Consider the following 25,098-nt stretch of genomic DNA (forward strand, 5'->3'; position numbering starts at 1 on the left):
GAGCACTGTACATTTCCAGACCCTCTCCTCTGCTAAATCAGGAATCAAGGGTTTATGACAAACACATGCATCATTTTGCTCCCTCGTGCTAAATTAGACCCGTGAATCCCCTTTAAACCTGCATTCAGTGTATCCTACTCACTGGCTCTATATTAAGTAGACAAGGCGTTGAATCATCAGTCTGTCTCAAAACTTATACGTCACTCTTCACCTCTGCAGCCCACGCTCTTGTCAGATGTGAACAGCATTGAATAGAAATTCTGTGTTCTGCTTTCTGCATGAATATGAACAAATAGTACAGCTGTATGAGTCATTTTATAAGATTTATGTTTGCATTTATATTTTGCAATTTTGCAGAAGATTTTAGGCAAAATGTTACATTACAAGCAATACATAATATTGTCGTCTCCTAACCAGGCAAATAATGAATATGTTGACACTGAAAGTGAAAATTCTGTGATGCAATATAGTCAGCCAATCAGAGCATTGATGTTTAATATGCAACTAGAGGAGCAGGATTTTGGACCAATGAGATTTTACGGTGAGCGGGACACAGGAGAAATGAAATAAAATAGACTGCACAAAAAAATAAATCACAGAGAATAAGAAGCTTTTATCGCTTTATAATGTTAAGTGCTAAAATAGTGCTGCAATACAAACATTGTTTGAACACAGACTGTTAAATGTCATTGTATTTATTTATTTTTTATTGTGTGCTTCTATATACTAAATAGATAAATATGCATAAACTGTTGCAGTAAGTTGTGATGGTATTTTTTAAGTGTGTTTAGCTGAGCATTGAAGAATGAAGAACATGTGCTATGAGAAAGGATTGAGGATGTATATAGCTCAGACTTCGCACCCGTTCACCTGACTTGAATGGCTCTGTACTGAAAGAGTTGGCAGTTGTGAGCGCAAATAATAAAGTAAATATTAAGAAAGAGAGTCTTGTGAACGTCTCACTCCCTATGCAGTTAGAATGGGTCACATTTAATTAATAGGCTAACTGTAAATGCAACTGTAAAGCTGTTTAAGTGAAAATAAGTCTTATGCTTACACATGACCATGCACAAAATTTAATTTAGTCAGCACTGACTGACATAATTGGCCATTTAGCTACTGGCCATATCCATTATTTACTTATTTAATTTACAATTCTACACTGCAATAATCTTTTTTAGGGTCTTTATCTTGTTCAGTTTCAGTAAAATACAGAATCCTTCAAATTAATTCATTTGGAAATTGCAGTAAGATATTAAGATCTTAGTTTTAGAGAATGCACCTTGCTTCTCTTTTATGAAAAAAACATATTTGAATTCTGATTTGCAAGTGTTATCGATAGTTTTTCAATAAATTTCATTTCAGTTATTTGCTCCACAGAGAAATGTATTTATAACGATTAATGTTAACACTTTCGACACATACCTACCAGGAAATGTGATGTTGTGCAGTGATCATATAATATTCTGCAGCCAACAGTCAATTTGATGTCGACTTCATTTTTTAAAAGGATAGTTAACCCAAAACTGAATATTCTGTCATCATTTACTCACCCTTATGTTGTTCCAAACTGAATAGTATACTCACGTGTCATGACTTCTGGTAATAGTTTTACTTTTATGTTGTACTGTCATTTATGATTAGATTGTCATTCATAATTTTCACAATTTTTAATAACTTAATAACTTAAATAATCTGGTTGATTTAGAAAATAAATGGCAAATATACAATTGCAGGAAAACTGATTTGACCAACACCTTAAATCTCATTAATTGGGCTCCATTTGGCTTCCAGAGAAATATTTGGTCAGATCTCTCAGGTGTATTCAGGGCCCGAGGCAGTTTAAGAAGTAGGCAAACGCAAGTGTGCTCTATTGTCTATTTTTTAAGAGAGGTCAAATAGGTACAATTAAATGCTCTTCACTTCAGCTCACTGTTGCCTTGGTAATGTGACCAACCCATCATCTCGTGCTTTCAAGGTCAAGCCTTAAATTGCTGCAGTGGCAGTTCCAATTCATCTCAGTGACATATGACACTCTCTCTGTTCCATTCTCTTCTCTGTCTCGGTCTCCCTTTCTTTTTCCACATTGATGCATTTAATATACAGAAATACAATCCATTCTCAGAGTAGGCAAATTTGGAGTATCTTGTATGTAAAGTATTCTTCCATATTATAATGCTTAAGGGTAAGTGAAGTCGGAGGTATATTGACTGGCTCCAAAGATAGCATCGCAATCTGTTGTCACAATCATTGTTTGTGTGTGTGTGTGTGTGTGTGTGTGTGTGTGTGTGTGTGTGTGTGTGTGTGTGTGTGTGTGTGTGTGTGTGTGTGTGGCCTGGTAAACCCTACATTATGGGACAAAATGTCCCACAAAGATGGCAATATCCGAAATCCTTGTCCTGTGGGGACATTGTTTGGTCCCCATGAGGAAAACAGCTTATAACTCATACTAGCCTAATGTTTTTTGATGTAAATGTAAAATGTAATGTAAAAATGCATAAAGTTTTCTGTGATGGGTGGGTTTAGGGGTGGGTTGGTGTAAGGGATATAAAATACAGTTTGTACAATATAAAATCATTGTGTCTATAGTCAGTCCCCATAAAACATGAAAACACAATGTGTGTGTGTGTGTATGTGTTCGTGGGTGCGTGCGCGCGTGTATGTTATGTGTGTGCGCATGTGTGTGTGGGTGACTGACCACCATAAGGTAAACCTGCTTATCCCACCTGGTTTCCCCGTGCTTTTTTCCCTTGTTGTGTAGCCTAGGAGTCGTGCACATGTTTGCACGTGTGAGTTTGGTGGGGGTGCAGGGGGATGGTGCATGAGACAGGAAGAGCAATGGAGAGAGCTTTTCTCTGAGGACGAACGATTATGCAGTGTGAAGGACACTAGATGAGTTATGGGAAGTCCGGTTCTTTTCTGCGAACCGGTTCTTTCGGACAGTTCGTTTCAATGAACCAGTTAAAACAAAAACGGTTCACCAGTTCTTTTACGTCCTCACGTAATGACGTCAATTCTATCAACCCGGCGAATAAAAATAAATTCAGATAAAGGCATTTGTAATTATAACGTCAGTTAAATAATGTGCAAACGCGGATGTTTTGCACGATAGTAGCCTATATAAAGTGAATTAACTGGTCTTCATCCATTTTAATTTATCTGACTAAATAAACTTACATTTCGCCGAATTCGGCCCCTCATTTAAGTCCTCGGTTCACCCGTGCTCATGTATCAGCCATAGACTGTAAAAAATAGGTATCAGCACAGCATGCAGTTCAAGTGAAAGTTCGGTTTAGAGACGGCGCGCGCTATCACGCATGCTCAGTAGGCTATCTCCAGCGGTTCTCTGTATCGAACGTGGTCGAAAGAAACAGTTCTCGGTTCTGTACTGATGATCAGAGATCTGCTGTAGTAGCCTAGTACGTACGCTGAGCTGAGAACTGCTGAAACCTGAATAGCCGACAAAACTAAAAAGTCGATGCATGTCTCCAGTATGTTTAATACGGTATGTTTTGATTAACACATTATAAACATTTGCAACCTTAAAACCTTGGCAAATAGCTTTCGAACTTACTTCGAAATTAAATTAGCTGTTACTGAAAATAATGTTTTAGTATAATAATAATAATTGTTTAGTTTTACAATCCATTATTGTGTTTCCAATCTTTAAAATAACAGAGTGAATAGTTTCCAACATGTTTTATTTTGTTACACTTTATTGATGTTCAACAAAATACTTAAGAATACATGCATTTCGTCCCTTTGAAAAAATTGCACGCATGGTCAGCTCATCAACGTGTCCGAAAGAAACAGTTGTCGGTTTTGTACTGGTGATTGAGAACCCCTCTACCTGTACGTTCGGTAGTTCGCGCATGCTCAGTATCAGCTGCTCGTGCTCATTAGGCTACTTCTCTCAGCACAACAGTTCAGTTCAGTGAACTGTTGGATTTACTTAATATAGGCCTACTCCGGGATATTGGTTTACTTCGAGTCAGAGGGACTGTCAGGCATGTCCGAAAGTGAGTAGTTTGGCTGACACAAGACGCGAACTGTTTTGAACGATTCAGTCCGATTTAGTACTGGTTCGACCGGTTCACTAAAAAGAACCGGTTCAAAAGAACGATTCGTTCACGAACCGGACATCACTGCCTCGATCTCACAGCAGTGAAGGCAGGAGACCACCTTATCCTGAGGAACTCGTGATAATATCTGACACAAAATGTAGACGTTTCTGTAAAATAAAAAGTGTGAAGGAAGAGTAGCAAAAACAAGAAGCCACCAGCTTTATATGAATACATTAGCTTACCCTTGTCCACATTTGTCAGCGGGGACGAGAGCTTATGTGAACTTCATTATTTTAGGATTATGTTATGACTCATGCAAATTTAACAAGACTTTGAAATCCCTTGATGGCATCACATACAAGCTCTTTAAAGTGACAGATCGCATAAAAATTTAAATTCTGTTTGGCTATCATTTACTCAACCTCATGTTGTTCCAAACGTGAAACCCAAAAGTAGATGTTTAGCAGAATGTCCAAGCTGCTGTTTTCCGTACAATGATAGTGAATTGAGACCAGGGACAATCACTGTATTGAAATAGCAGCTTAAGCATGATATTTAACAGGGCTAGTTCACTCAAAAAGAAAATTCTGTCAATTTCCTCACCCTCATGCCGTTCCAAACCCATAAGACTTTCGTTCATCTTTGGAACACAAATGAAGATCTTTGAATTAAATCTGAGAGCTTTCTGTCCCTCCATTGATAGCCTACAAAACTACCACTTTCAAGACCCAGAAAGGTAAGACCATTAAAGTAATCCATGTGACTCCAGTGGTTTAAACTAAATTTTATGAAGCTTTGTGAGTGCTTTGTGCAAAAAACAACAAAACTAAAAACAAAACATAATTGACCACATATTATTTACAAAATATTTATCCCCAGTGCACTTTTTTTTTTTTTTAGGTGAACTGTCCCTTTAATATATACTGTAGCTGGAAGATATTCTGTCCTGCAGAAGCTTATCTCAATGTCACCGTGAGGAACTAAAGTGTTCCTCTATTATTATTATAGGAGTCCTTTGTGGTTTCAACAAGTACCCACACAATTGTTCTGAAGAGGAAGGACAGGTCTATTTTGGCATGGTGATTTAAAAAACTGTTGTAAACATACATGTTTTTTGTTTTTTTCAATGCATCATGTAAATAAGTACCAGATCACACATTGTATCAAATGAAGACAATCATGCACCGAGATGTTAAATACTGAATAGTATGGAAGCTTGTTTTCAGCACGCAATAATAATAATAAAAAAATGTAAAAGATAATACTTTATAACTCGCAATTGCAAGTTTATATCACGTAATTTTGAGGGGGAAAAAGTAAGAATTACCAATTACCAGTTTTATTTTTAATTTAGTGGCTAAAACAAGCTTCCACAGAATATAAATATGCATGTGTTGGATTATTTTTTTTACATTTTTTTTTTTTTACTATGGCCTTGCATGACTCTGCACATAATATAGCCTACCACTGGAGGGCGCTCACAAACGTATTCCCCTGTAGGCTGAGGTGAATGGAAAAGGTGAGTTACCAGATGTATTTCAGATGATACAGGCTGTCTAAAACCCAAGGCAACTTACTGTTCAGTGAATAGTGAAAGTTCCTCATATGGTACCATAAAGTTATGTAAAATGATCTAAAACAAGCTCAAGTATAAGCTTTAGAGATAACTAGGAAAATATTTAGTGACTACAATGCTTATTTCACCATAAAAAAAAATTATGTCCGTAGTAAATGTCCTTAGTAGATGGAAAATATTTAAAATGGAAATAAATATAATTTAAGAGTACAAATAAGTGTACTACTTTTAACTGCTTCATCAGGAGGCCGAACAGGACTGTGGGATATCTTAGGCAGAGAAAGATAGACATCTTTGCTGCCTTTGAAATCTGATCAGGTAGGCCATGAATCTCTATGGAAGCCCATTTCCTCCGCATAATAAAAAACAATCACGCTTTGGTAAATCTCAATTATGACATAGAAAGCCATAATTATTACTGAGCATATTAAGTCATAATTTTGACTTAAAAAGTTGATATTATGAAATAGGCTACTAAGTTTTATGTAAATTTCTACTTAGTATGTCATAATTTTGCTGACTTTTAAATGTCTTGATGACTTTTTAAGCCTTACTTTCGACTTTTCTTCTCATAATTTTGACTTGGTATGTCATCATTTTGACTTTTCATCTCATAAATAGGACTTAATTTGTCATAATTTTTTCTTTCATAATTATGATTTACAAAAGGATGATTTTTGTGCCAGTTATATTATGTGGCGGAAATGGGCTTCCATACATAAGCTGTCAGAGAATGAATTTGTATCTTCATTTAGCCCGTCTGCCATTGTTAGGCTGAAATGTGAGGTTTGTCATTTTATGAAACTTTTTGGTTTTGTCAAAACTTAGTAGCGTTGTTTAAATCAGGGGTTCCCAAACTTTTTCGTTCTAGGACCCACCTAGACAAGTATAATCAATCTCAAGACCCACTTGCACTGGTGCTACCAACTTTATCAGTTGGTCGCACCAGCATGATTTGGTCGCACATTTTTTTTTCTACATGCAATGGGATTAATCAATGCATGCTTGATGGTCTTAATCTGCATTCCCTAGTTTTGCACTGATGTAAAAAGACTGACAGTGACAAGCCTTCATGTTAGAAAAATATTTTAAACTTTTAACTCTTAAAAAAACTTTTAAAAACATGTACTGTATGTTCTTTAATGTTTGATTATAATTTTACCGTCTTCACATAGGGATGGGAAATGATAAGATTTTATCAATAATAATAATGCCACTGACGATTCTGATTATCGATCCGATTCTTTAACGATTCTCTTATCGATTCTTGATAGCACTGTGTGGAAAAATGTAGTCATATGGTTTTCAAAAAAAAAACAAGGGGTTTTATTTATTTTAAAGCTTAAGCTTGAGTAAGCAAACTGTACTTTTTATGTAATTTATGTAATAAATAGAACTTTATTGTAAAGTGTTACTGATTCAAACGTCTCCTGAGTTCACTGTTGGAAAGATCAGTTGTCCATTCATTAAAATGAATCGTTCAAAGGAGTCATTAGTTCGCGAATTGGACGTGTCGTGCGCGTTGTGTGATTATCCCAGCAGTTAGGACATAGACATCCAAGATTTGTGTCAACACAGAAAACATTTCACTTTTCAGAGAAGATAAGGCAACAACTTATTTAGCACAATTCACACCCAGCGGTAATTGAGAAAAAAAAAAAAAAAAATCTCCGAATGCTCCACATGAAACTTTGGTCTTCCGACCTTTTACCACCGTGTCGATTTATTTTGATTAATATGTGCGAGGGAGAGAGAGCAGGACAGCGCTTAGTTTGGAGACGGTGAAGTCTTTTTTACACTTTCGCCTGGCTCCGAAGAGAGAGAGAGAGAGCGCGCGCGCGCGACCGAGTACTCTCTCTGCTCGCTCGTTCTTTCAGTTAAACATGCACTGTGACTCTGTCACAAGCGCAGCAGTTCATCTACATTACTCAGCGATCAAATAACACTTTGGCGGGCGCTAAAACTCATAGTCGTTTGGTCATTAATCGGACTGGTTTTGTTTCACTCATCGTAACGTAAATTTAGCTGCAGCTAAGTGCCTTTGTGCGACCCACCTTTTCTCACTGTGTGACCCACAAGTGGGTCGCGACCCACAGTTTGAAAACCACTGGTTTAAATCGTAGTTTTCACTGTCATTTTACAGTTTAGGTTGCTACCCTTGACTTCCTTTAGCAGTGGACCTTCAGTCTGGTGATGGATACAGTGACCAGAAACCACCAGCAGATGACGAGAGTGTGAACAGGAGGTCTGCAGGAAACCTTCAGGACAAGGTCACCTTAACATACACACGCCCTGCTAGTGAGGTCACTCAACTAGAACATATATATACTCTCTTGACTGTTTTCAACCCATACCTCCTCAATAGAGGCCTGCAGGAGAACAAAATGAATGTGTTGCGGAAGTCGTTTACTATGATGAGACATAAATGAATCATGCGACTGACAACTCAGCAGTTTTGTTAGAAAGATATTTATAGCACATCATTGCTGTTTCGGTTGCAGGTGAACAAAGGGGCTGTAAGTTTTCTGTGATGTGCAAAATCAGAATTGTTTATGAACTGACCTTTTGGGAAAATGTATAAAATACCTGCTGTCACGTTCTGTCTTATTAGTATTTAAACCTTATTGTTCCACAAACTTTCCAAGGAATCGCACACAGATATTCTCAGAAGAGAATTGCTTCAGTCAATAATGAGGCTAAGCTGAGAATGGGCAAGCCGCAACAGTAAATACTGCAACAAAGCTAGCTGGTAGGGGACCGATGGGTAGTGACTGTGTCCTTGACGGCAACGGATGTTCTATTATCTCTGAAATCATGTAGGAAATGTTGCTTAAACACATGCTAATACTGCTTGACTCAGCTTTACGGTATATACAAACCATTTCTGTACACCACAAACCTCTCTATCTAAGAATCTGTCGTGAAAACAGCTCTCGTGGGTGGACAGTACAAAGGTCATATATGACTGTCCGCTTTAAACCTACATGATTTTTTCTCCTCTAGTATTATATAACAGCTTTTTTATACCATTGCATTGCATCATTTAAATGATGTTACATTATTTATTAAAAAAAAATTGCAATTGAAAAAACTCCTTAAAAATGCTGTAAAAAACTGTGTTCGACACTATAGATCATAAAATACTCTTAGATTGATTACAAAATTATATTGGTATTCAGGGACAGGCATTAAGGTGGTTCCGATCGTATCTTTCAGAACGTTACCATTTTGTCTACTTAAATGGGGAAAAAACGAAGATAATGTCAGTAAATTATGGAGTGCCGCAAGGAACTGTGTTAGGCCCTCTGCTATTTTTAATATATATGCTGCCACTTGGTAATATTATAAGAAAACATAGAATTAATTTCCACTGTTATGCCGATGATACTCAGTTATTTCATCACAACCAGATACATTTTCTTAGTTGACAGAGTAAGTTAAAGATATAAAATAGTGGATGACCTGTAATTTTCTTCTATTAAATTCAGCAAAGACTGAGGTATTACTTATTGGACCAAAAACCTGTACACAGAATCTCTTAGAATACAATTTGCATTTGGAAGGATGTACTGTAACTTCATCCTCTACAGTTAAAGACCTGGGTGTTATATTAGACAGCAACTTGTCTTTCGAAAATCATATTTCATATGATACAAAAACAGCCTTTTTCTACCTCAGAAACATTGCTAAGCTACAGAACATGCTCTCTGTTTCTGATGCAGAAAAGTTAGTTCATGCATTCAGGACCTTTAGACTAGATTACTGTAATGCATTATTAGCTGGTTGTCCTTAACCCTTAATAAACAAGCTACAATTAATCCAAAATGTAGTTGCTTACTAGGTCAAGAAAATATGATCATATAACACCAATTTTACTATCTCTACACTGGTTACCTATTAAGTTCTGTATCAATTACAATCAATAAGGCCCTAAATGATTTAGCTCTGTGTATTTAACTAATCTTCTATCGCCTTACAATCAATCACGCTCTTTAAGATCACAAAACTCAGGGCATTTGATACCTAGAATATTTAAGTCCACTAAAGGAGGGAGAGTGTTTTCACATTTGGCCGTTAAACTCTAAAATAGCCTTCCTGATAATGTTCGATGCTCAGACTCACTCTCCCAGTTTAAATCTAGATTAAAGACGCATCTCTTTAGCCTTGTATTCATATAATGCATCTATAATGCCTTGTTATATCAGATCAAATGCACATGATTATTCTTGCTTAATGTTATGAACAGCAGCTACGCTAATTATTTTCTGTTCACTTCTCTGTTTTATCTTGGGATGCCCATCCTGAGGTAACTAGAGAGTTTGTCAGCTCCAGTTTGGATCCAGCTATGAAGATTTCAGATCCCCAACACCTATGAAGAGCCGGCGCCAACTCCTGCGAAAACTTCAGATGATGCATACTCTGAATTAACATGCACCAATGCTACATTTTTCTAAATGTCATTATCATTTGTTAACAAACAATTGTTCAGTACTTCAATAAGCTCATCGTTTCTGCATTAAATTAATATATTGTTTAAATTAATACCTTTTTCGCTAACTGTGATTTTGTATATGTACATTTTTGAAATACATAACTTGGTTACCTCTGTCCTCTGATTACAGATCACTCTGAATTGTAATGTGGACTCATGCATTTTTTGTAAAGCTGCTTTGAAATGATGTGATTGTGAAAAGCGCTATACAAATAAATGTAAATTGAATTGGTGTAGCATTATAAATATAATTAATTAAATCAATTAAATTAAAATGGCCAAAAGTGCTTGGATGCTGTCAAAAATTCAGCAAAATTACAATAGTATGTCCTGTAAACCCAGATAGGGTTTGGACAGTGTGCATGCATATCCGGCATTAGTTCAAATGGATCTTCTGTATTAATCTATTAAGTATGACATTTCTATATTAAACTTTTAGCAGCTATAACTGCTGCATTTAGACAAAGCATGCAACAATGAGGTCCTAAAGTGGAATCCTGTTATATTTAGCCATACTGGCTTGAGTGAGAAAGCGACAAAAACATCTGTCTGAAGTGTGGTGATGGGTCTCATGCAGCTCTCTGGATGCTCCTAGTCCAAATTCGTCACACATAGGTACAGCTGAGCTAGTTGCTATGGCAACTGAGGCAGTGACTCAGCGAATGTCTGCTTAGGTGACAGACGAGACTCATTATTTGATGAAGAGACTGTTTCATGCTCTAAAAAAATATATGTTTATTCATGTTGAGGGTTCTTCGGAAGAGTTTGGGAGATGAAACCACCTTTTAGCAACTTCAAGACATCCAATTAATATTAAATAATGGAAGAGAAGTGCTCACACTTTCAAATTAGGCGCAGTCACTAATGTTCTTTTGTTAAGGAAAATGCAAAAGAAAAGTCTTGTGGTTGATGCCCTAGAGATATTATATAACAAGGGTAATCTAGTAGCCTAAGGGATAATGAAGTCAGACTTTCATTATTGCAAACAAATAAACCCCAGACGGTGTGATAAGGAATTCGTATTCCAGTAATGACTGACGGATTGTACATTATCCCACTTATTGCAGCGACCAATTAAATAAATAAATGGACATGAAATATTGATTTCAGAAGAAATTGTATTTATGTGAGAAACTAGCACAGTCAATTAGCTGCCATTGGTTGGTTCAAACATCACAACAGTAAAATAAAGGTTCCAAAAGGGGGGTTTCGCAGCAAAAAATAAAAGTTCTTTACTGGCACTGATGGTTCCATGGAACCGTTCCAATTGCTCAAAAGGTTATTTATACTAGAATAAGGTTCTTTAGATTATTAAAATGTTCGTCACACCAAGAAAAACATGGTTCTTTTTCCGAACTGATCACTGAAAGGTTCTTTGGGGAACCAGAAACGGTTCTTAAATGGCATCAATGCAAAAACTACCCTTTAGGGGTAGAAGAACTATTTCGGTTCCCCAACTAACCTGTCAGTGAACAGATCTTAAAAGAACAATTTTTTTCTTAACCCTTAAACAGGCAAGAATGGGAAAATGATCAGCAAAAATTGAACTTTTTAAATCATCTGGATTTACGTAAAACATATCCAAAGGAATTTTTTAAATATTTGATATAGTTTGGATTTGTATCTCTAGGATACGTTGCGCTTGGTATAAAAAAAAGCCAAAGTCATCAATATTTCTATATTTATTTGATGCAAAATAAATAAATAATTGAATGGCAAAATATACATGTATAAATGTATGTGTATGTAAAAAGTCTGTGCAAATACAAATAAAAACATATTTAAGCATAGTGCGGCCTCTCTCCCACTTTATAAAATATACATGTATAAAATTATATACATGTATACATCTTTAAATTAATGTATACACATTTTTAAACTGCTGAACGGTCTCGTCTTCAACCCCAGGTGTGGGCAACTCTAGCCCTTGAGGCCCACTGTCCTGTAGGGTTTAGATCCATCCATAATCCATCATATAATGTAAATTATGATACAACATATCATTTTCTAAGTAATTCTGAAGACTTTGCTAGATTTTTCAGGTGTTTGATCAGGGTTAGAGCTCAACTCTGCAGTACGGTAGCCCTCCGGGAGCAGGGTTGGAGTTGGACACCCCTTTGACAATAAAATGAGCTGTGTGAAACTGCAAGAAAATAGCTAGTTAAAAATGCAAAGATGTAGTTAATTTACCCCCAGTTTCACAGAGAAGGCTTAAGATATAGTCCCAGACTAAAATACATGTTTGAGCTGTTTCAACTGAAAGCAACTTGCACTGACATATCCTAAAATATATCAGTGCCGTTGTTTTGTCTCAAGATGCACACTAGTAAAGTTTCTTTTTCTAAGGCACATTTAAAAACCTACTTAAATCCCCTAAATTGAACTAAGGCTTAATCCTGGCTTAATCTAAGCCCTGTCTGTGAAACCGGGCCGAAGTGAAATAATATCATGTTTTATGTGAATATTAACATTTGCACAATTTCTACAGAATGTCCAGTACTATAGGCTTTAGGTCAAACTGACAAAACGAGCACAGAAAATTTGAATCAAGTCATGTGACCCACATTCTCCAAACAGACTATGATAATGATAACAGAATTGCAAGAAAAAATTCTCATGCCTCTTACAAGAGATTAAAGAGTGTGTGTCCTGTTGTGCGTGTAGCCTCTGTTAAGGGTTAATGTGGGGAAAATTTTAGCAATCTGAAGAACATTTTTGCCTTATAAAGTACCTTTAGTGGTTCCATGGATGTTAAAAGTTCTTCAAGGAACCAGTGATGCCCCAAAAGAACCTCTATTTTTTAAAAGTGTATACTCTCCATATTAAGCTTCACATTTGCTGAGTAATCTACAGTTGATATCACCTGGAACATCAGCAGAGGAAGTCTGTGTTTGCTGTGGCGATGTCTTATCTTCTGATCTACAACTCTAAGTGAGGACGCCAGCCCTTTTTTCCATTAGTATTTCCATTTTTAATGACATTTTTCCATAATATGAGTAATGTCAGGCCTACATTGCTAGTAGAATCCATACTAGATAAAGAGCGGTGAGGTTATAATGCAATAGACCAACCACTATGCTCATTTGTCAAAAAATAAAAAGCATGTAGATTATTAAAAAGATTTCAAATGTCCAGTGTAATGGTATAATCCACTTAACATCGACTCTGAATTTAGTAATGTGCTGCACTGAACAAAATAAATGCTCAGGATATTCATCATCATAAAATTCATTTAGACATACTTATCTATATATTGTGGAGTCCAAATTGACAATTCACATTTAAAATGTGGCTTTAAAATGTTGGTATTAACTTTAAATCTGACAATGAGAGAACGAAATCTGTATCTGTGTGTGTTCAGGAAAATCAGCCATAAATGCATAGAATGTGGACTGACAGATAATTAATGTGCGTAGTGTCTCCTTATTAACTCACCTTGAGTTTGACAAATGTGATCTTGAAAAATCTGTTTTTGACATTTTTGACATTGACAGCTTTGCCTCTTTTGTGTGCTCTATTTGTGATTCAGTCTACTCTCTGTATACATGTAAACACTGTTCCAAGGTGGTTCAGTGCTTGTTCAAGGGTGCATGTGTGTGTGTGGGTGGTGGCTCTTCATGCACCTCTATGCTCTCATACATATGCAAAGGGATGTGTTAATCATTGTCACTTCACTTCTAGAAACTTCCTTTCAATTTTCTTATCTTTTCAAATCATCCTACATTTCATATTCCTACACTCCTGCATGTGTTTATATGGTGTGTATGGTATTTTTGTGATGTGGTTCCTCATAGTAATGTGGGGTGGTAGTGGCGCAGTGGATAAGACACATGCCTTTGGTGTGAGAGACCCGGGTTCGAATCCACTGTGAGACACCAATGTGTCCCTGAGCAAGACACTTAACCCCTAGTTGCTCCAGAGGCGTGCGACCTCTGACATATATAGCAATTGTAAGTCGCTCTGGATAAAAGCGTCAGCTAAATGAATAAATGTAAAATGTAAATAGTAAACATATAGTATTTATGGGCATACACACAACTCACTCACACAAGCTCTTTACATTTCATTCTATAATCTTAGTCAGAGTTCATATGTTCTGTCACGTACATATGTTCTGTTATCAGCATTATAGTTTAAGTAAAAGTTTAAGTGAAGTATCTCTATTGCTTTAATATAAGCACAGCACTCAAATGCCATAAAGAAGAGTTTGTTCTCCAGCATGATTTCAGAATGAAAGAGCATCTTGTGCTTCAATGGAAGCAAGAGCCTGACCTTTCTTACAAAGCAGTTCATTGTGACGGTCAGTGAAGTTCAAATGTGCTTAAAAATATCGCTTAGTCAATTTTCCTCTCCCTAAAATTTGTTAAATTCCCTGAGGAAAATGGGGGATGGGGAAATGTTTTTGTTTTTTTGCATATGAAGTTGCACTTTTTCTTGTATTTGTTCTGACTACTGTTTAATTGGCTGTTTTTTATTACTCATCCCAATTTACACTGTTAGAAATTTCAACCCAATTGAAAACTAATTACTGCCTTAAGGTAGCATCAAAGTGGTGTTTAGGTGACAGCCTGCACTGATAGTTTAGTTGCACTTTTTGTTCCATTTTTAAATGATTTATCAAAGAAGTGACAGAAACGATTATGAAAAGTTTAATAGACAGAAGAAGAAACCATTTTTTTATGACAAACATTTTCAGGCACAGGGGCATATGTTCATCCATCTGCATGTAGGTACTGTCTAAAAATAACAGCCGGATCAGCATCCTTAAAAAAAAACCGCCGTTGGGCATTCTAGAGCCGTTTCCCCAGATCTACGCGTTGAACGCGGATTTTGCGTCATGCGTTTTTACATCACTCCCTTTCAACCTGTCCTGTTCTTACAGCGGCTTTTACGTCTCGTTACGCAGCCCTATTGTAAAGTGATTCCCACCCCGATTTCGTGAGCTGCACGACCGTGTTACGTCATTGGAGATTCTGTTTGTGATTTGTTCTCGGCAACTGTGGGCGGGACCTGGGCGCTCCGCTGGATATATTACGCGGGGCACCTTGGAGAGAGCCGGGTACGGCTCCATGTCACGGTGGGCATAGTGCTCCGGAAAGGGGTGTAGTTTAGCAAAGAAGGCAAGAAAGGAAACACGAGGGAATTCTCTGCTCAAGGAGACAAACACAACCTTACAGTACATAATGCCTTCTCAAAATAAAGATGAAGGAGGATGGAAGAGCTTTGTATGGAATTCGGAGAAGAAGGAATTTCTGGGGCGCACCGGTTCTAGTTGGTGTAAGTATAACCTATAGATCTAATATCGCCAGTATCGCTGTATTTCAGCACGTTGGACAGCGCTGTGATGCCTGTCATCGCCGTTTCTATAGCAGCAGGTACAGATAGACTGCCAGTCTGGTCACGATGCAACCTGTTTGATTTGACTTTGCAGCAAATGTCTCACGGACTGTCATATATCTATATACGGACTCAACGCACGATTTGCCGTGTTAACTGGTGTATTTTGAGAGTTCAAATCATTCTTGAACACGTATGTTCATTTGTTGGTGTTTCTTTTTTTTTTCTTTTTTTTTTTTCTCCCACCTGTTTCGTTGAGACCCTGCGGTCTTTAGACAGGTTTGATGTGTTTTAACGTTTTTCTACATAAATAGAAAGATGCATGAATATATAATGAATGCTGTGCATGCATTCGACGCTGATGGAGGAGCAAAAGGTCAACAAAGGACAGCATTAGATTTTTTACCAGTTCGATTTTTGCTGCTTAATGCTAAGATGAAATCTAATAATATTATTTTCCTCCTCAAAAATTAATAATCAAACAGATAACGAGAGGGCTAAAGGCTTGTATTTGTTTAAAAGCTGGTTGTTTCTTCTCTGTGTGCTTGCCATGATATCAATCAGTGTCATTTAATTACCACACTTGTCATTATTAATGTGATTCACATACAAGGGGTTAAAAATGCATCATTGTTCAAGGTGACTCAAGGTGAAAGGCCTAGTATTTGGGGTCTGACTGATTCATCTAAGGTTGCACTGAATATTGACGTCATGTATTTGAGGCAGCAACAGTTTCTAATTGATAGACTCCATGGATTCAGGTTTACAAATGTGGTTTACCTAATGTCTAAAGTTAACACCGCCGTCTTGGTAAGTAAATGAATCTGCCTTCCAGTTAATATAATTTAATCTCAAAATACCTTGAATGTGTCTAGCCAGTTGTGTGTGGACATAAAATCCATGCTTGAGCTATTAGGTGTAAGAAGTTCCTAGAGATGGATGCCCAGAATGAGTCGTGCTTTAGCAAAGCAATGCATAATTACCTTGTAGATGTCAGTGTATCTCCCAGGATTTCTGATGGCCGTTACATCATCTAGTACGTTGACATTCGCTGAGAGCTTTAGTCCAGGTGACCCTCTGACATTGCTTTATGCACCACTGGAAACCAAACAGACCTTTTGCCCTTGCTTAACTGCGCATGAGCAATTGAAATTGAGTTTAGCACTGTAATGATTTGTACAGTCTAATCATTGGGTCTGATTCAAATCTGCATTATCTGAACAGGCTGTCAGTGAATTATTTTGGGATAAAAGTGGACAGACTGGTTTGACTGGTCTGGGAAGAACTTAAGATATGACCCTACTGGTTTCACTGGACTGCGATGCCCCTACACATTGTTGATGCTTGAGACATTGAGATTACTCATCCTGTCATGCTGGCACCTCTATATTTTCTGGTGACAGACTGAGGACATTTGTATTGCTGGTATGGTGTCAGCAGTTTCGCCTGTTTAATGTAGCATCAGTGAGTTTCCTGGGATCAGTCATTTTCAATAATAATCTTTCATTAATGTATGAATTTGGTAAATATAGGTTGTATATGTATAAATAAGTTCCAGTAATAATGACTTTAGCTAGTAAACATTTTTGGAATTGGACACTTGCTTTATTGCATTGGAATTTTCAACCATCGATTAAGATATAAAATGATAAAAAACCAAAAGCATGTCTATAACAAAAAAGTGCCAGTAACAACATCAGAATCGCCACTCAAAATGTCTCGCTCTCATCCGCATGCTGAAATATGTTCTCATCTATCTCTCTCTTCACAGCAAAAATCTTCCTCTTCTATCTCATCTTTTATGGCTGTCTGGCCGGGATCTTTATCGGAACCATCCAGGTTCTCCTCCTCACCCTGAACGATTACAAACCCACCTGGCAGGACAGAGTTGCTCCTCCAGGTAAGCGCTGTCCCAACCTTTATATATATATATATATATTACTTTTTTTTTAAGCTGAAGCTGAAGTATTATAAAAGGGTTTGTGAAGCCCTAGGGGTTCATGATGGAACTGCAAGGGGGCCAAATTAAATAAAAAGTCGAAAATTACGAACAAAAAGAAAAATACTTTGGCTAAACATCACTTTTCATTATAAAATAATGACCTTTTTTCAATTTATTATATTTATTAGAAGATTTATTAAAATATATTTTAAAAAAAATTCCTTTCATATGTCAAAGTATTTTCTATTCCATCAGGAAGTTTTAAATTGATAGTTCGCCCAAAAATGAAAATTGTGGAAAATCATTTACTCTCCCTCAAGTTGTTCCAAACCTGTATGAATTTCTTTCTTCTGCTGAACACAAAAGAAGATATATTTGAAGGATGTCAGTAACCAAACAGTTGATGGTCACCATTGACTTTCATAGAATGGAAAAACAAATAGGCTACTATAGAAGTCAATGGGGTCCATCAACTGTTTGGTTATCAACATTCTTCAAATATATCTTCCTTTGTGTTCAGCAGAAGAAAGAAATACATTCAGGTTTGGAACAACTTGTGGGTGAGTAAATTATGACAGAATTTTCATTTTTTGGTGAACCGATCCCTTTAAGTGATTTTTTAACAGATTTAGTTCATTCCAATTTTTTTATTTATAATTTTTTTATAATTATTTTTTTTTTAGTTACAGCCCAGAAAAACTATAATATGCTACTTGCTTTTACTAGACGATGGCAGTGGTATTAGGTCAAATTTTCATGCAAGTGAAAAATGTATGCGGCAATGCGCACAAGATTAAAAAAAAAAAAAGGTTAATTTTCCTGGTAGAGAATTTTTTTAAAAGCACAAAAAAAAATATTTTTGTTTTCATTAGCCTGCATGAAAGTTTAATGAGTTTAAAATTTTAAGTTCATAGATTTTGAAAATGTGGATATAAAGTGTGATTCTGATTCCCTTAGTTGAGGTTTGGGACACGTTGTTCCTTTTGCTGTCACAGTTCCTGTTTAAAGTGAGGCTTGAAGGCTTGGATCAATCTGACAACATTTGGTGGGTTTAGGGAACAGATCAAGGGCTAAGAGGGCGATGGACACTTGGGAATTGATAATCTGTTCGTTTTACGTCACAGCATTTTACATGCTTTCTTGGTAAAACAGAAGGCATGAGAGGTGTAAGGGAACTACAAAAGACATCTTTCAGATAACACGCACTTTTAAGAGATACTGATGCCTCTCCTCTGCATGACTGATCAAGGGAAGGATCTAAATGGATCTAAATCTAATATATGATTTATTCATAACAAGACATTGCAGGGGCATTCAAGCTTTGAAAACTGTTTTCAGAAAATGCTTCCTTTTTCCATTTGATTCTGTAACAAAAGATGTTTTCTGATTCGGTTTAAAATGCAAAACCACTTCTGTTATTAGTTATTGTTCAACAGATGCTCCATAAAGGCTTGGTCCTTTTGCCAGATGCTCCTGAATATCACCAGTCTTTAACTATTGATAATATTTCCTGCATAATTTCATGTCGATACAAAGGTTATTTGTGAAGATATTTCATTTTAAGAATTATAAAATGAAATAAAGTATTGAATAATGCAGCATCATTTTGCTTATTCCATCAAAAAAGAAAACGCATATATGTATTTGTAAACGGAATTGTATCCTTAAATGTGATATTATTAGATGGACAGTCATGAAATTTCAGATTGGCCCAATTAATGTAAAGGTATTTGCCAAACAAGAAATCAAATACTTCCCTATAGTATGCGATAAACAGTACGGCAAAAGAGTACCGGTAGTATGTCCGAATAAAAAGTAAAAGTGCGAAAAGTAACCGCATGACCTACTGCTTCCACCGAGATTCTGAAGTGCGCATTTCGATGGACACTTTACTATCCCATGAGGCCACGGGAGAGGATTTATGAATGAAAGTGAAGCGATGCAACTGACGCTGGTAGGTCACGTGACAGTATCAACATGGCGGATCTAGTACGTCCGAATTTCATTCATTCTACCCATATTCATAATATATAACATACTTTTTTAAAGGTTGCAAAATAAATAAAAATCCAAATGTAGTATCTACTTAGTATCTGATTTCAGACGCAGCTAAATTCTTGTGTGAATCATTTAACATTTTGGGGAGGTTCAACAGCTGTTAGAGATTGCTAGACGGGTCGGCGCCAATGGCCTCGTGGTCAGTGCGCCGACATGTAGCGCCTTTGCGCGCGCGCGGGCGGCCCGAGTTCGAGTCCCAGCTCGTGGACCTTTCCCGATCCCATCCCCCGTCGCTCTCCCACCTCGTTTCCTGTCATCTCTCTACTGTCCTGTCAAAATAAAAGGAAAATCACCAAAAAAAACAATATAAAAATAAAAGAGATTGCTATACGGGAAAGTATTCTGAGAAATGTATCAAAAGATTTACCGAATTCCTCAGAATTGCCAGTAATAAATGCTGATACTCCAAATAATTCAGGACTGACAGAGTCAAGGGTTCAAAAAGGGTAGACAAAGCTAGTCAAATGAGAGAAGATTCAAAGGATGTACTGTCTGACAAATATGTCTCCTCCAAAATGAATGTAAATATGTCTGAATTTCATGTGTTTTTGTTAATTTATCTGTGCACAGGGCTCAGTCACTTCCCGCGTTCAGACAAGGCTGAGCTGATCTTCTCTTTGGATGATGTGGAGACATACCTGAAATACACCAAAGTCATGAAAGATTTCCTAGCACCCTATGACCCCGAAAAGCAGAAGGACCAAATGAAGTTTGAGGACTGTGGAGGTATCAGATTACACATTTTTCTTCTGTTACTTGAGTCGCAAATGCATATGGATGTTCTCTCGGCGGGATCGTTTTTTTCATTAGCCTACAAAAAGCAAAATACATATAATGAATTATACCACACGCTGTTGTAAAGCTTTAGCTTACATTTTCAATTAATCTTTTACATGTACAATGACATATGTAGCCTTATATAAGACTCTTTCTGTTTTCACAGATATACCCCAGACTTACAAGAACAGAGCTGATTTCGACAGTGACATTGGTGTCAGGAAGGCATGCCAGTTTTCGAGGTCTTGGCTAGGACCCTGCTCTGGCATTGACGATCGTGATTTTGGATTCTCAGAAGGGAAGCCCTGCTTCATTGTCAAGCTCAACAGGATTGTGAACTTCAGGCCGAAGGTTTGTTAAAAACATGCCACAATGTCACAAAATGTTTGCAAGATCTTGTTTTGGAATACTTTTTGCCTCCAAATTAATGAATGAATTGACTAAAGGTTCATTTTTATAATATATTAGCAATATTTTGAGTTTACAGTATTATGCTTTTATAAATACATTTACATATTATTATGCATGATTACATATCAACTGTAGGCTAGTTACTTTATAAATTACTTGAGTATTACTTACTATATATATAGTATTTGTTTGATATTCTTCTTACAAATGACTTTATGTGCAATTATTTTCCTTTAACTATAACAGTAAGCTATATTTTGTTTCAGTATTTATTCATCTTTTTTAATGGTAGTTAATAAAAATCCAGCTGTCCATTGTTTGTTCACAGTGCATTAACTAATGTTAATGAACTAATTTTAATAATGTATTAGTAAATGTTGAAATTAACATCAACTAAGATGAATAAATGCAGTAGAGATGTATTGTTCATTCTTAGTTCATGTTAACTAAAGTTGTTTCCTAATGTTAACTAATGAACAGTAAAGTGTTAGCATTATTTTTTATTATTCATTTATTGATTATTTCATTCATAAAATGCATCATTGCAGAAAAAGCAATGATATAAAAGTCAGATCATTTTTATTATCATTTTTTTTCTTTTAGCCACCGACGTCAAATGAAACCATTCCAGAGGAGGCGCATCACAAAGTCCAGTCCCATGTGATTCCTATCCACTGCACAAACAAGGTGAGCGATCCTTTGGCCACTGCACTGAACACATGTGTTTCCTCTGGAAACCAGTACAAATGTTGCTAACCGGCGACGGCATATATTCTCTTGCCTGCAGAAAGAGGAGGATGCAGGTAAGCTCGGCGAGGTGAAGTACTACGGTATCGGAGAAGGCTTCCCCCTTCAGTATTACCCCTACTACGGGAAAATCCTGCACCCTCACTACCTGCAGCCCCTGGTGGCCATCCAGTTCGTCAACATCACCTTGAACACGGACATCCGCGTGGAGTGCAAAGTGTACGGGGATAACATTTATACCAGCGAAAAGGATCGCTACCAGGGACGATTCGATATTAAACTCGGTGTCCACAAATCATGACCTCTGAACAGAGTACCTCCTCTCTCTCCCTATTTTAAGGCAAACTAAGGCCCCTCTTCTGACTTGAGATACAAAGGCACCAGAGAGAAGTTTCTCACCGGTCTTCCACAACTGTTTAACCGAGGGGATGTTTTTTTGAATGTACAAGTGTCTCATGTCAGAAAGCGGCCTCCTTTTAGTTTAGGAGAGATTAATTAACAAAACAAACAAAACAAAAAAAAATACAAAAAGCGATTAAAAGAATATTTAAAAACGCTAGTCTAAAACAGCACACCATCTTACACATGTGGGACCTAACATTGTCTGTACTCTTTACTTCAAGCTTTCTGCTTTCAGTCTAGGGTTAGAACGTAAACGCCTGGAGGATTAGCCATAGCATAGAAAATTTATTCTACTACCGAATGAGAACTGTCCACGATCAAAGGGACATGTTGTTTTATTGTAAATTACATTTCCTCTACCGATGTAGCCAGCACTGTTTTGTCCCTCTTGTATTGTAATGCTGCCTTGTGTGATTTCCCTATATTTAGAAAGTGCACAGTAGTTGCATATGTAGGTTGTTTCAAGCCACGCCATGTGTGTGATTCAGCTTCATTTGTCAAACGTGCCTACATATATGTATATATCCACATATATATGTATAGTTACTTAATGGAAATACACTGGCCTCTTAACATTGCCTTTCGGGGGTATTGATGTTCTATCTTTGCATCTTTTAGGTGTATTATAGGTGGGTAATGAACCTTTTTTCCCCTAAAATCACTACAATGTAGGGGGAAGATTGTACTTCTCTTTGATGATTCATTTTTCACTGAATGTAGATGTTACCTTTGGTTTTATGGTGTCATTCACGTGTGGAGGGACCCTAGCTTTGATTTCGTGTTTTTTTTTTTTTTTTTTACGACTTTATGTTTTCTTCCTTACCTTGTCGTTCTTCTCATTTTTGAAGACGTCACACGGTGTGGTCGAATGTTTTAAACTTCACTATTTATTAAGTGGTGACCTTAAATATTCTGTTCTTGCACATGCTCATGTTCTGCAGAAACTCGTCATGAATGTTAATAATGCCAAAGCCATTAAAGTTATTTTAGATTCTATCAGAAGTAATGCAATACCCTGTCCATCGGGATGTTTTGTAGGTGTGCGCAATCAGTGTCAAACATCCGAAATGTCAGATTTCACGAGTCCCACAAGCTCTCATGTTTGAAACTAAACTGGAAAAGACTAACCAAAATAAAGATGAGACTCTAAACTTGTGCTCTTTTTTTATTCTCTACATCTTATAATATATATTCAAAATGTACTTTTCTTCTCACATTTGGATATGATTACAATATGTAAAATAAGTCTTTCCACATCAAGACATTAGTTGATTTTGTATACCTTCTGAAAAAAAGAAATCATTGTCTATGATATTATTATTGTCTAAGATATTTATAACATAACAGAGGGGGTCAAATTCAATCTTAAGACATTGACCTTTATAATTATTTATATTTTGTCAAGAATAAATGTAAAAAATATATATTACTTGCTGTTAATAAATAAAGAGTCACCAGAGCTATATATATATAAATATATATATATTTAAATATATATTGATTTATTTCAAGAATTCAACTTAACAGGTGAAACTAATATATTATATAGACTCATTACATGCAAAGTGAGATATTTCAAGCCTTTATTTGTTATAATTTTGATGATTATGGCTTACAGCTTATGAAACCCATGAAATCAAAATCCCAGAAAATTCAAATATTACATGAAATCACACAGTAATACCATGGTCATTGAACCAGGTTTTGGTTCTTTTGGCAGTGTGGGCAGGTGCAAATCCTGCTGGAAAATGAAGTCAGCATCTCCATAAAGCTTCTCTGCTGAAGGAAGCATGAAGTGCTCTGAAAATGTCCTGGTAGACGGCTGCGTTGACTCTGAATTTAATAAAGCACAGTGGACCAAAGTCCTCTTTTCTGATGAGAGCAAATTTTGCATCTCATTTGGAAACCAAGGTCCCAGAGTCTGGAGGAAGAATGGAGAGGCACACAATCCAAGATGCTTGAAGTCCAGTGTGAAGTTTCCACAGTCTGTGTTGGTTTGGGGAGCCATGTCATCGGCTGGTGTTGGTCCACAGTGCTGTCCACTCAACGCAGCCGTCTACCAGGACATTTTCAGAGCACTTCATGCTTCCTTCAGCAGAGAAGCTTTATGGAGATGCTGACTTCATTTTCCAGCAGGATTTGCACCTGCCCACACTGCCAAAATAACCAAAACCTGGTTCAATGACCATGGTATTACTGTGTGATTTCATGTAATATTCGAATTTTCTGGGATTTTGATTTCGTGGGTTTCATAAGCTGTAAGCCATAATCATCAAAATTAAAACAAATAAAGGCTTGAAATATCTCACTTTGCATTTAATGAGTCTATATAATATATTAGTTTCACCTGTTAAGTTGAATTCTTGAAATAAATCAACTTTTTGATGATATTCTAATTTTATGACCAGCACCTGTATATGTGTGTGTGTGTGTGTGTGTGTGTGTGTGTGTGTGTGTGTGTGTGTGTGTGTGTGTGTGTGTGTGTGTGTGTGTGTGTGTGTGTGTGTGTGTGTGTGTGTGTGTGTGTGTGTGTGTGTATTAAATTAGTCTTTCCACAACAAGACATTTTCACAGGATGATTGTGAGTCTCAGAAAAGAGCAGGAGCAAATCCAAATGTAACTGAACACAGTCACACCCCTGAATTTTAGGTGTTGGTACACCTAGGACTTGGAAGCAATTCCACCTGCTCTGTCAGACTGTCACCATATCATTGGCTGATCTTTGATGGTGATTAACTAATGAGGCCTTGATGAATTAAAAATGTGCTTTTTCACCCAAGAGGATCTGTGTGTGCCAAGCAGAGCCACCTGATATCTTCAGGTGTGTGATGTCAACATGAGTCTCGCAGTGAGTAAAAATACTTGCTTCAGAATATGTGTTTGTGTGTGAGAGAGAAGACAGGAAGAGGGAATATGCATTGTAACTTCATACAAATTAAAAGAACAGCTTTCAAGAGATGCAAAGTGCTTTTCATTTATTATGGACAACATAATCATAACCACAAAAATCTGTCAGTTGATTCACAAACATAATTAAAACGCTTTTTTTTTTTTTTTGTGGTAATCTAGCATGCCAGAAATAATGCTTCAATCATAAATCTTGCATTAATAAAACACTTTTCATGTTGCTGATCAAAGCGGCACTGTATTGGCAAATTAAATATGAAAGTAGTATTTCAAAATAACGCATACATGATATTTGCATCATGGAGTTTTTGAATCACTTTGCCAAATAAGACAGCAAATCTAACTGAGATAACTTCTTGTCTATGTTCATGTGAACAGTGTGTCC

General features: G+C 36.7%; 1 protein-coding gene and 2 long non-coding RNA genes across 4 annotated transcripts; 2 read left to right on the forward strand and 1 right to left on the reverse strand.

Annotated features, from left to right (window-relative positions):
- The first annotated feature begins 3,524 nt into the window (after window positions 1-3,524).
- On the forward strand, window positions 3,525-6,609 carry LOC309494373. 2 transcript variants are annotated; one of them, XR_014204298.1, is made up of 2 exons: window positions 3,525-4,800; window positions 5,073-6,609. It is a non-coding gene; the product is annotated as an uncharacterized lncRNA (long non-coding RNA). The 2 variants fall into 2 exon arrangements; XR_014204299.1 differs by having other exon boundaries at window positions 3,525-4,019.
- Window positions 6,610-15,177: 8,568 nt separating this feature from the next.
- atp1b1b (ATPase Na+/K+ transporting subunit beta 1b) lies at window positions 15,178-22,957 on the forward strand. The gene is made up of 6 exons (XM_082163670.1): window positions 15,178-15,409; window positions 17,241-17,369; window positions 20,040-20,195; window positions 20,413-20,597; window positions 21,261-21,344; window positions 21,445-22,957. The coding sequence occupies exons 1-6, from the start codon at window positions 15,316-15,318 to the stop codon at window positions 21,703-21,705; spliced, it is 909 nt and encodes a 302-aa protein (XP_082019796.1). The 5' UTR covers window positions 15,178-15,315; the 3' UTR covers window positions 21,706-22,957.
- LOC309494370 lies at window positions 17,630-20,086 on the reverse strand. The gene is made up of 2 exons (XR_014204295.1): window positions 19,959-20,086; window positions 17,630-19,843 (listed from the first exon to the last, which is right to left on the reverse strand). It is a non-coding gene; the product is annotated as an uncharacterized lncRNA (long non-coding RNA).
- Window positions 22,958-25,098: the final 2,141 nt, after the last annotated feature.

Source organism: Leuciscus leuciscus (assembly GCF_965113295.1).
Source record: "Leuciscus leuciscus genome assembly, chromosome: 3".
Lineage (NCBI taxonomy): Eukaryota > Metazoa > Chordata > Actinopteri > Cypriniformes > Leuciscidae > Leuciscus > Leuciscus leuciscus.